The following is a 12,404-nucleotide window of genomic DNA, read 5'->3' on the forward strand; positions in this document are numbered from 1 at the left end:
GAAGGAGCTCGTGAGATATTTCCATATATAAATTCTTGCGTATTTAATGAATTTACACTTGGTTTATTTTTATTTCAATAATATAAAAAAAATTACAAAATAACTAATTTTCGTAAAATGAATTTCTTTTATATATTATCCGAATAAAGTTTTAATAAGTTCGAAAGGCGGTTATTATATGATTTGGAAGTGAGACTCATAATGACTTCTTCTCTACATTCAAGGAAGAGATAAGAAGTCGTAACACTCCTTGCAAGCGAGCAACATGTTGGGGTGGTCTCACTCCCGAAAAGTTCTTATTGACAACTGTTTAAGAGAAATATAACGTTTAAAGTAGAATTACGTAAAAGAAAGTATATTCCTATATTGATGTTATGTGTCCTATTTGTTCAAATTTTCTAGAATTTCGTAGTTATATGTTTATGAAATGCATTGTTCTTTGAAATTTTAGTTTTTACTTTAAAAAATATGAATTTTTGCGGCGTTTCAAAACATGTTAAGACACTTTTTTTTTTCTCTTTTGGTCGTCTCCTGAATTTTATCCCAACTCAAGAAAAGTTTACTAATGTGATTGATATAATACTTGTTTGGTGGCCAAAGAGAAGATGTATCTCAAAATTGTCTACTCATCACAACTTTCTGGTTAATTCGTTAAAGGTCTCGGAACCCTCCAAAGTAATTAAAATTATTATATAACTTTTATAAGTTTGATGTCTATTAGAATTTCTAAGTAACTAAGTATTTTTACAAAATCTATTAGTTATTTAAATTATCTTTTAATATTTCATATTTGATGATGAAGAAAACACGAAAAGAAGATGAGCTGCGTAGTAAGGCTCGAGACCTAACGAAGCTTTTGAGATTTCATTACAACAATACCAAGCTGGAACTAATATTTGAAGCAAGAAGGGAGAGGGGCAAGTGGTGGGAGGGAGGCTTCTGGACAGAGAAAGTAGTAGGCTAGGGGTTGGTTTTTGGACAAAGAAGGATGGTGAGCTACTTAAAAGAATCACCACTCTCTCCCTCTAATGGGGTTGCGTGAATTGTAAGAAGAAGACGATACAAGGGAGAAAAGGGGTATCGTAAAACTTTTGCTTAAATTTATGGATCAATTTAACTTGAAGTCGGTCTCACATCTAACTTCTTTTAAATATCACGTCAAATTTCATACGACGTCTGACGTAATATTTACTTATAGACGATCAATAAAAAAAATATCGTGTATTGTCATCTTCGACATCTAGTACCAAACTTAACGTTGATAATAGTTGATAACAAAAATTAATTAAATCAATTTTTTAAAAAAATTAATTAAAACAATGATTAATTTAAATAAAAATTAATAATATAAGAACCAAAACCATTATTTTAGCTTAAGAATAATTATATTAATTCAAAAATATTATATTATTTTATTTTTTATAGATATTTGACAATCATTTGACAGTAATATTGTAAATGCATTGTGAAGAATAAATTAATATACTTAGAATTTACAAAGGTACTTGTGCTATATAACATATATATTGAAAGTATAATGTTGCATCATAGAGTTTGGGACTGGAGCCGCAAATGTTATATTTAGAAGCCCACTTAGAAATGGAGTGGATAAACCCATTACATTAGCACTGAAGTCAATATCTTCGATTCTAAAGTGAGTTCAAGATTCCCCAATCCAAAAGAAGTGAACCCAGCAGACAAAGACAACGAACGGCTTAACTGAGATTCCTTTAAAACTCTAATCCAAGCTTAAGACAAGAAAGGATGGTTTAGCTCTTTATCCACCATATTATGGTATTCAGAGCGCAAGCGGAGCATCTTTTCTAGTCTTCTGCCACCTTATCAGTTTCAACTTCCCACATCTGAGGACATATAACCGATTTGATGATGAATAATCTAAATGCATTTTGAAGGGTTTGGATGAATTGCAGTCATTGATATGGTGAATCTAAATTCTGGGTGCTAGAACATGCTCCTCTGCATCTTAAATGATATTACCTGTTTGAGCCTGGACTTATCCGGTGAAGTGATAACATGTGGTATCAACTGTATAACTGATAAAATTAGATTCCCTTATCCAAAATATAAATGTATACGCAATATTACCCGGCACCGTGGTCTGGTACTTTAGCTATTGCTCAACTCAAAAGTCTTTCTGCTTCAACTAAAAGATGAATGCTTGATAATTAATTATTGTTACCGTACATTGAGAGGAGCATGTGGAAAAGTATAAACATCAAACCTGCAAACGCTGTTCCACTTTAGAAGTAGCATCTATCAAGTCAGCCACTGAAGGCAGTACTTCCCACTTTTGTCATTTGGTATGAACTCTATAATCAAGATAACACTACACCTCATTTCCATGTGAAAACTACACCTCTCCTGAACACCAATCTAGTCCAGAAATAGCATAAATAAAGTCTATCATAAGGACGATGCTACTTTTGTCATTTGGTTGAAGATGCCTTTAGCACATATCAACAAGTACACCAGAAAGCATGACATGATCACCTGTTGATAGCACTAGATCGCCTATGTAAAGGCATTCCTGCCAAACCATTCATCAACCTATTATATGTGGCAAGATCAGGTATAAAACCCCTGTCCAACATCTCATCCACCAAAATTTCTCCCTCCTTCCTTCGGGCCTCCCTTGTATACCCAGCTACCAAAATGTTATACATTACAGCATCTGTTTCCAAACCCTTGCTTGAGGCCAATAACCTCAACATATTTGCATCTGTTGTTCTCACAGCATCACAAAGGTCTTGAAGAAGACAACTAAAAGTAACACTATCAGGAACCATACCCTCTTTAAGCATCTTCTCCATCAATTTGAATGCTTCTCCTCTTCTTTGATCCTTCCTCAAACCTTCAACCAAAGTAGTACAGGCAATCAAACTTGGAGCATTTCCTCCTCTCCACAACTCATCCACTACTTGTAATGCTTTAGCTGCATTCCCATTACCACAAAGCTTACCCACAAGCCCAGAATAATCAAACCCAGCAGGCAAAGCTCCCTTCATGGAAAAGTCAATCACCAACTCACAGGCCTCCGAAACCCGACCTTCGCTACAAAGTCCACCGACCAAAATCTCACACGTCACACTTGAAAACTCACACCTCAACTCGATCATCTCATAAGCCATCTGAATCCCTTTTTGAAATTTCTTTTCTCGGAAAAACCCTCTAATCAGTGTGTTAAAACTAACCACATTGGGACTACAGCCTCTTTCCTTCATCTCCCTAAACAAATCCAAAGCCAAATGAAACTTAGAACTCCTGCAATAACTATTAATTAAACTATTAAATGTGAAAACATCAGGCGTAACCTTGTCTCTCACCATCCTCTCGTAAAAGCTTACTGCCTTATCATTGTCTCCGCATCTCACATATCCATTAATCACAATGTTATAAACAACAACACTAGGCCTCCCATCAATCAACCTCATCATAGTTTGAAATGCACACAGAGCATCCTCCATCTTCCCCAGCCTGCTATAAGCTTTGATCACAAAGAGAAAAATGGTTTCAAGTTGGGGGCAAGAGAAGATACCTTGGGAACAGGGGCAAGGGTTGGCGGCGATGAAAGCAAGGAGGGACTGGAGGTCCGAGAAGCGGTAAGAGGAGGCAAGAGATCGAGCCATCCAAAAGAAAGTGGAGTGATCATGATGGAAGGAGTCGATGGAGGCTGCCCATGTGAAAACGTGGAAGTCATAGTGGGTAAAAAGAGGGTGGTGGTGGAGCTTAGACTTGAAGAAGTGGAGCAGAGTTTGTGGGCTCAGGGGATGGTGGTCACTTAGCTGCGATTTGAGGAAGGTGACAAGTTGGGTATAGTGAGAAGACGGGGAGAGAGTGGAGACCGGGAGTGGGAGTTCTTGGGTATCTGGTGGGTTTGGGAGAGGAGGGAGTGATGGTAGTGATGATGATTTTGGAAGTTTCGAGAGTGGTTTAAGGAGACTCTTCTTCTTCAATGCCATTTTTCTGCAATGAGAAAAGTAATCACATTTATAATGCAATTAAAGAAAGCTACTAGATCAGCAAAGTTATGGCAGAGTAAAATTTGGTTACCTGGCCAATCAGACAGAAAATATTCAATAGCTCAAGTGGTCATTTTAGAAACCACAAAAGTAATGAAAAAATATCGTTCCAATTAGACACCATAATGCATTGGTCAATGAACAGAGAAAAGGTTCAGAAAATTAGAATGGGACAAGATGTTACATACCTATTCTGCATCCTAAACCTTTATTTTTCTTTTCATAATGCCTAAACAATTTTAACTGATCCTGGGAAACATTTAATAGCCCAAAGAATGTCTAGTTTGCGCATTTATCTCTTACTGCAATTGCCCAAAAATAAAAGAAAACTAATATTGACAAGTCCTAATTGGGAGTGGGTTAAACACATCCCAAAATATAACCAAAAGGAAAGGAGCAAAAAAGAAATATAAAAGATGCTTTCTCACCTTTCATAGAGTCTTCCTTGAATTCCCGTATTCCGAAGGTATTTGATATGATGTTTTTTCTTTAAATACTTGAGGGGAAATTACAAGCTTACCAATGACTGTCAATGAGGACCATGTGTAACAAGTGTCAAGATAGAATTATAGATACAGATCATCTATCACCAACTCCAGTCATATGGTATACCAAGGGGGCATTGGTATGCCCAGCTAGCCAGATGATCCACACACCTATTTCCTTTTCTATGGATGTGTAAAATCTGTATTTCCTAATCTCGATGAAACAGTGCTGCAGTATCAAACTAGTGGGGCATTGTCGGTGGATCATAGCTTGCTAGTCTAATCAGAAAGTACTTAACATATAACGACTCCACTCCGACAATGAGTTGTCAGATTCCTTTTTCCTATACCTGTTTTTATTGTTCCAAAACTCCTGAACCCTCCATTGTGCGGGTCCTACTATGGTGGAAGATGGCCATGAAGCCCAGAAGTAAAGGACTTCGAAAATTTTAAGTACCCCTAATTTGACCAAAATGCAGTACTAGCACTAGATATAAATATAATAAGCTTAGAAGTTTTCTTGTGAAATATTCCTACATTCGATTCAATAGAATCTCATATTTAACTTTAGAAAGATCTATCAGAAAAAAATAATAATAAAGAACACATATACTGTAAGTGTATATAGTATATATTGGCTCAAAGCCGAAAACCACCTCCGAACTATCCAAAAAAATGTTTAACTCAGCCTTTGTGCAAATTCTACATTCAATTAGACTCAAGATTTGTAAGAAGACGCCCTTATTTGGATGGAGAAGTGGACCATTATACACATTAATTTTAGCTTAGAAGTTTTCTGGTGAAATATTCCTACATTCAATTCAATAGAATCTCATATTTAACTTTAGAAAGATCTGTCAAAAAAAAAAATAAAGAACACATTTACTCTAAGTGTACATAGTACATGTTGGCTCAAAGCCCAAAACCACCTCCAAACTATCCAAAAAAATTGTTTAACTCAGCCTTTGTACAAATTCTACATTCAATTAGGTCCAAGATTTGTAAGGAAGATGCCCTTATTTGAATGGAGAAGTGGACTAATATACACATTAATTTTAGCATGTGTGGCAGATGATGTGGCATTTATTTGCACATATGGAGTTGCTGTGGTATGATCATATCGATAATTTCAATTTTTTTTATTTTTTTTAAACTAATAATATCTATGCTACGAAATTAAATAAAAAAGAAATTAATACTTCAAAATTTTTAGGATATTCTTAAACTTGTCATCCTCAACCTTTCTCTTAAGCAATAATACCAGATAAAACTCTTTTTCATTTCCAAATGTTCTTCTCCTTATACAAACACCCTAAACCTAACAAAATCTTCTCTAAATCTTCATCTACAAACACCTTAAAACTAACAAAAATGACATCTAATTTTCAGTTTCAATAGGAGTCACTACCGATCCTTTTGGAAGCGAGATCAGACAGTAAAAATTAAGCATAATTCCAAATCAGAGATAGATCCAAGATGCCACAAGGTACAGAGGAGTGAGGCACTTATAGTTCGATGTAGACTAACCCATCAAGTGTATTGTACATGTACTTCATTAATAATATAAATACTTTACAAATTGCATGAGAATGAGGAAAGGAAAAAACAAAAAATAGGAAAGAAAACAGAAAGCAAAAAAGATAAAGTAGTATAAAAATGAAAATCTTATGGAATTATTTCCATGGTCAATTTCCAAATTTTCCTTGAGGCAAAAAGGGTGAACCCTAATGGTCATTCTTGTCGTTTACATCATGTAATAGAGGTCTTCTCGTCGAGCAATTTCTTTTTTGTTGCCTTTTTATGTTTTCTTCCTCAATGCAATCTTTATGAATATGTGCTCCGTGTGAAAAAAATTAAGCTAAAAATATAAAGAGATGCCCAAACAGTAAGGAAGAAGAGGAAAACAAAGAAAGACCAAGCTGATCATGTCATTTTTTTAATCCAACAAAAACCACTAGCATAAAGAAGAAACAAGCAGGAGTATGGCAATCACTAACCCTTTTTTAGCCCAACCAACAATTAATTAAATGATAACCATAGGGATGCAAGGCTTGCTAAAGCTCAAATGAGTGTTTAAAAGAGGATGCTTTCAGTTTAGGAGCTAAGACAAGTACCAGCAACAGAGGAGTTTATGAGAATGCCTGCTGGCAGTAGGTAAAAGGAAGGAATAAACAGGCTTACCCCTGTAAGCCAGCAAACTAACAAACCGTGGGAAGCAATGTATATGCAATTATCTAAATCTATTCCATCTTGGGAACCAAGGCAGTAAGTCATTCATAATTCGAATTAAAGAGCATTTAGAGTAGAAGAGAAGGAAAAAGAAAAGCATAAGCAATTCATCAATCAGTGAGCCTCTGACAAGGTCACACAGTAAGAGCACTTTGATCACATTCCCAAGCATCACATCAAATCATTCTCGTAACGAACATTCGGTAATAACATCATGAAAAAAGAACTTGGAAGAACATAGAATATACCTTGACTTGGGAAAAATAGTATTCAAGCTCCTCCTTTCTCTTTTCTCCCTTGTTCCATCTCGGTTTCTCCTTAATCTCACAATCCCAGACTTGTTTCTTCTCAGCTACATAAATTTTTTTTCTTTCTCTGCTTCGCCTGAAACGCAGAACGAGCCCCCTTGATTGCTCTCTTTCTGTTTCTCCGGCTCATTCTCTGGCCCTGGCTTCCCCAAACCCGATTATACCCCTCTCTCCTTTTCCCATCTCAAAAACTCTTCCAAAAACCAGCCACCTATTGAAACCTAAACTAACCCTTTTTCTTCTCTCGTTCCCTCAAATTTTTTTTAATCTCGAACCAGGACCCTCTTTTTCTTCTTCCATAGGTGTTTGGGGTAGTTGTAACTTGTGCCGTAGATTTTGAAAGTAAAAGCGTTTACCTAAAAACTATTTAGTTTTTTATGAAATAAAATTAAAAACTATTGTGTGTTTCGTGTTTGGCAAAAAATAAATGATGCAGTTTATACAAAAACCTAATTTTTTTTTTTTTAATTTCGGTTTTCTCCTGCCTCTTTATCTCCATCTTCCTCTTTCTTCTCTCTCTCTCTCTCTCTCTCTCTCTCTCTCTCTCCTCATCTTCCTGTCTCGTCATTCTCTGCAAAAGAAAAAAAAACCCATTTTTTTTTTTTAATTTTGAGTCTCCTCTGCTTCTTCTTCTTCTTCTTCTCTCTCTCTATACCCCTCATCGTTTCATCTTTGCTTTATCACTCACTCACTCAAACTCAGATACATCGACTGTTATGGCAGAAGAGGGCACATACATTGAATCTTTGCCTTAGAACTCTTGTCCTCATATTCCTAGGTGCTGAATCTATTTTGAGTGCCATTGTGGTCGTTATACTTATACCCTTTTGAGTATAAAAGAATATCTTAAAGCTGGGTTGAGTTTAAAACAACGAAGTAAGCCACCTTATTTCATGGATATCAAACTCAAAATTCCTCCTTTACTCTTATCACCTAACGAAACCATGCTTCAATTCACAAATTCAACCAAGTATTCTACATACTTTTGTTTAGGAATATAAGACGCAATGGTTTATTGTTAGATTATTCATTTTTCAAGTTAAAAAAAAACTTTTAAAATTTTACAACATAACTAAAAACTTTTAATAGATATTCCTCCTAATTGTATATTATTTATAAATAGTTTGAAAAAGTATCAGTAAAATTAAAATTTTACAAAAATAAACAAACTTTTTTCTTTAGTTATGATATAAAGTGCATATTTATTATTCGAAATCTGCAGGGTTAATTCCTTCTCCAATAGTCTTTCTGAATTCTTTCCACCATTTCTTTGCTTCTTCATCTCTGTCCAGCATGGTGTATATAATGGCCTGCGGTAATGCAATGTATAAAGTCAATATTTTTAAAAGTTAAATTATCTATTTACAGATATATTCCCTATAATCAGTTTACTAAAATTATAATTCTTCTTCAATTCCTTAATTTTCTTTTTGATTATTAATATAAATCCATAAACTGAAACAGCTTTATAAAATGTAAACGGACCCTGTAAAGATACAAGCGAACGTCAGAACTATGGCCGTAGTCATCTTGGAGGCATCTACATTCTGAGGCTTCTTTGTACTTTCCCTGAAAATAGAAAAGCTTGCTATGATAATAAAACTTACACTTGAGAAATTATAATAATGTGTTAGTGTATACATGTACATATGTATGCATGTAAGTATGTACACCTGACATATAAGAATTTCAACTAGTGCCATCTCCACATTATATGCAGGCTCAGAGTCATTTTTATACTTGTTGCAAGCCTTGTACAACAGTTCAAGCCCATCTTCTGGCTTTCCCATTTTCACCAGCCTCACTGCCTCCATCTACAAACTCATGTTATTACTTGTTAACATCATTCCATTTTTTTTTGTTTAAACGTGAATAAAATTAGGCAGAAGCAGATTAAATTATTAAAAGAAAAAAAACACGTAATAGTAATTGAAACAAACAATAGAGATCAGAGTTAGCAGAGATGAAAACCTTAATGACATCAACATCTTCCTTTGAAGGGGAAGAAGGCAGCTGGTCCAAATTAAAACCCCTTGGAAAAACATTTTGATCAGAAGCCAAACAAGCACTCACATCCAACAACGATTTAAGGGCAGCCTTCCCTCCAATAGGAAACAATATGGTCGAATACATAGCCGGAGGAGCTTTCTGATAAAGCTGCTTAGGACCAGCTATTGCCATCGGTTTCATCACGTTGGAGCTCCACCCGATGATGCTTAGGGCACAAGCTAAAACCACGGACGCCCTCACAGAGTGCTTTGCGACCATTCTATCGTCACCTTTTTCGTCCATTTCAGGTCCCAAAGACCTGTCCACAGCATGTGGAGTTCGATAGTAAACGTGGTAAGGATCATGCCGGAGTTTGTAACTGCCTGAATGTGATTGCGAAGAAGCGTTGTATCTGAAACCGAGTACGGGGTTCCTTTGAGTGATCATCGAGGAAGGGATACGAATTAGCGATGTTGTGGATTGGGGACTACAGCAGAAGTGAAATGCAGATTCCATTAACTTAGGAACAAGACTATTTTCTTGTGCTTCCTACAAACATTGAATTTAATGTTAATGTGGGAAGTTCTGGGGTTGAAGTAAAGCATCGTCCAGTTTCTTCAGACAAAAGTAGTGAAATTATGCTGGCAAGGCTACTGAATTGCTAATTATGTTATTCCTTTCCTTTTTTTTTTAGAAATTAAAAAACATTCAAAGATCAAAACAAAAAAATATAAAAAAAAAAAAAGATTTTTTAATTTTTTAATTTATATTTGATTTTTAATTTGCAGTGAATAAATTCATAAAATTTAAGTATCACTTAAATTTAAACAATAATATTTTAATTTATAAGTAAAGTATTATTAATAATAATATTACTTACATAATTAAATTTACTCATGATAGAATCCGATCCGGTTAGAAAATATATGCACTCTCTCTCTCTCTCTCACTCAACAAAAGGTTATACTTATGTAAAGAAGAATAAGAAATTTTTTATTAATTTTTCTTCAAAAATTTAAATTTTTATAAGAGGTATTTATGCCGTAAAAATTACATACAATTTGTTGTACTATGATTATATGTGATAATAAATAAAATGATTTTGATAAAATAATTACAAAATTATTTTATAAATTATATGTTAATCGCGTGATTTTAGTTAACATACATATTTTGGAATCATTTTTAAATTAGTTAGACTTCTAGCTCCAGTTTACAGTCCTGCAAAATCGAATGTGTCGAAATGTTAAAGCAAGTAGAATATGTAGTATATGACCTGGGAAATGCAAATCTTTTTCCTTGGAATCCTTCAAAATACTTACGTTAGTGGTCAAGTTTCTTTACCCAACAAACAAGAATCATCTGAATAAGAATATGCTATCATTAGGGTGATGTTATCAGAAGATGAGAATAAATTCTGCCCGAAAAGAAAAGCAACAGACAATTATAAATTTATATATACGTATATATTTTCTGGTAATGTTCCTCTATCAAGAGTTTACGAAACCCAAATGGCGAAATTCTCTAATAAGTTCAGCATGAAGTCAAAATATGGAGCCTTGGCGGTGACTGCGACTCCCATTGTCATCTTGGCCGGCATTTATGTCGGAATGGCTTATGCAAGTCGGTACGCTGGGAAAAGAAAACACAAGGCTAATGCTCTCGGTAGGTCTGTGTCCATGGGAGCTCTCCACGGAGGAAAATTAGCAGTGCGGAGATTAATCGACTATCAAACTTACCGTGCTTCTGAAACTTCCTCCACTGATGCTGAGAAAGAGTTGAAAGCTTTACTGGAAATGGAAACGCCGGATGTTAAATCTCTTCAGGTTAAGTCAATTATTTTCAATAAACCCCCTTACATGAATACATACATATATATACCTACATACATAACATGAAATATTATGCATTAAATAGGAGATTGCTGCGAGGCTAGAGCTGAGTGGAAAAGAAGGTGAAGCCGTTGAGATACTAAGGAATGCACTCAAGGATCCTGAAATGCAAAAGAAACCACACGAAGCCTACGAGATCGAAATGTTGCTCGCAGAAATGTTGATCTACAAAGTCGTCTTCTTACTCTCCCTTTACTCACCATTCAATTAATTAATAATTACACAACGATGTCATTCGTGTAATTCTTACAGCTACTGCCCATTGCAATAATCATATCTCATATGCATGCTCCGAAAGTACCCTATAATCATAAAAAGATAGCATGCAAGGCACCAACAAGAATTTCAATTATTACAATCATACAATATATATCTGTCCGCCACTGTATACATACATACATACATACATATGAAGATTCTTCGTCATTTTTCAACTTTGAACCAATAGTTTTCTCCTTAACCTCCAGCTACTTGCAGAAATTTTGTCAAAACTTACGTGGTTAATTAATTTGATTAAATTAGAGAAAAACCAACTTAAATTTCTAATCAATCAGAATCTTTGTAATCGTCTTTTTGACAATCGTATGGCAGTGAATTAACAAAGTATTATATATATGGCTGCATAGGGAGACTATGCAGGGGCTTTAAAGTGCAGGTGCTTGCAAGAAAATAATATTAGTGATGCTCGGCGCCCGCTATACAAGGTGAGGGTAACTCTTTCATCTTCTTGTTCTGCCATTATGTATGTATGCTAATACTATTCATAACTACAAATTTCAGCGAACAAAATATTATAATGTAGTCGTAAAAATTACTTAAACATTAATTAAACCACGTAAACACAAATTATTATATTATAAAGTATATTATAGTACGAGAAAATAATGTCCCACAAATACATAAATTTTTATATTTGATTCATGATACGGAATTATATATTTTAACGTGAATTATGATCTGCGGAATATTAAAAAAAAATATGTTTGAAACTTATAATTATGCTTGATTTATACAACGAATTTAACGTAATAAATTACTGACTTGTATAAAAGAAACAAAAAAATTGGCAGGCCATAATCCATATAATCCTTCAAGACGGAGAAGACAAGAAAGGCAGAGAATACTTTGAGGAGTACAAAGAAATTCAGAGTTGTCTTCACTGGCCACCAGTTTCATCAGAAGACAATAGTGATATTCAAAGCCTGTATATATCCGACTTTGAACGCTTCGAGAAGGCAGTTCGCGTCCTCAAAGATGATATCGAAATGGCAAAGCTGCGCAGTGATAGATAGTCGTTTTCCGACTTGTATATGTTGTTAGCTACTTTGGCAAAACCTAATATTTGGAAACTCTTTTTCTTTTTCTTCTCCAATTGTGCAAAATAGATGGAAACTGAAATGTTCATTGGTACACTCTAACAAATGAAATAAGCATCAAATTTTAGTTTTATAACAATTTTTA

The 12,404-nt window shown here is 34.7% G+C and overlaps 3 protein-coding genes and 1 long non-coding RNA gene across 6 annotated transcripts; 1 reads left to right on the forward strand and 3 right to left on the reverse strand.

Moving 5' to 3' along the window:
* Window positions 1–1,439: 1,439 nt before the first annotated feature.
* Window positions 1,440–7,833, reverse strand: LOC110807591 (pentatricopeptide (PPR) repeat-containing protein). 2 transcript variants are annotated; one of them, XM_022032761.2, is made up of 3 exons: window positions 7,003–7,833; window positions 3,557–3,984; window positions 1,440–3,505 (listed from the first exon to the last, which is right to left on the reverse strand). In XM_022032761.2, exons 2-3 carry the CDS (start codon window positions 3,978–3,980, stop codon window positions 2,508–2,510), a joined length of 1,422 nt encoding a protein of 473 aa, XP_021888453.1. In that variant the 5' UTR covers window positions 3,981–3,984; window positions 7,003–7,833; the 3' UTR covers window positions 1,440–2,507. The 2 variants fall into 2 exon arrangements, with proteins under 2 accessions (XP_021888453.1, XP_021888452.1); XM_022032760.2 differs by having other exon boundaries at window positions 1,440–3,984.
* On the reverse strand, window positions 7,003–9,675 carry LOC110807592 (uncharacterized). Its single transcript, XM_022032762.2, has 4 exons — window positions 9,034–9,675; window positions 8,736–8,876; window positions 8,548–8,631; window positions 7,003–8,372 (listed from the first exon to the last, which is right to left on the reverse strand). Exons 1-4 carry the CDS (start codon window positions 9,565–9,567, stop codon window positions 8,268–8,270), a joined length of 864 nt encoding a protein of 287 aa, XP_021888454.1. The 5' UTR covers window positions 9,568–9,675; the 3' UTR covers window positions 7,003–8,267.
* Window positions 9,676–10,414: 739 nt separating this feature from the next.
* LOC148240298 (uncharacterized) lies at window positions 10,415–11,062 on the reverse strand. The gene is made up of 2 exons (XR_015816534.1): window positions 10,923–11,062; window positions 10,415–10,841 (listed from the first exon to the last, which is right to left on the reverse strand). It is a non-coding gene; the product is annotated as an uncharacterized LOC148240298 (long non-coding RNA).
* Window positions 10,548–12,310, forward strand: LOC110807621 (uncharacterized). Of its 2 annotated transcripts, none has more exons than XM_088211896.1 (4): window positions 10,548–10,877; window positions 10,969–11,115; window positions 11,570–11,647; window positions 11,996–12,310. In XM_088211896.1, exons 1-4 carry the CDS (start codon window positions 10,563–10,565, stop codon window positions 12,233–12,235), a joined length of 780 nt encoding a protein of 259 aa, XP_088068022.1. In that variant the 5' UTR covers window positions 10,548–10,562; the 3' UTR covers window positions 12,236–12,310. The 2 variants fall into 2 exon arrangements, with proteins under 2 accessions (XP_088068022.1, XP_021888480.2); XM_022032788.2 differs by having other exon boundaries at window positions 12,014–12,310.
* The last annotated feature ends 94 nt before the right edge of the window (window positions 12,311–12,404 follow it).

The sequence above is a fragment of the Carica papaya genome, chromosome 9 (genome assembly GCF_054855325.1).
Source record: "Carica papaya isolate Zhongbai chromosome 9, ASM5485532v1, whole genome shotgun sequence".
In the NCBI taxonomy this organism is placed as follows: Eukaryota; Viridiplantae; Streptophyta; class Magnoliopsida; order Brassicales; family Caricaceae; genus Carica; species Carica papaya.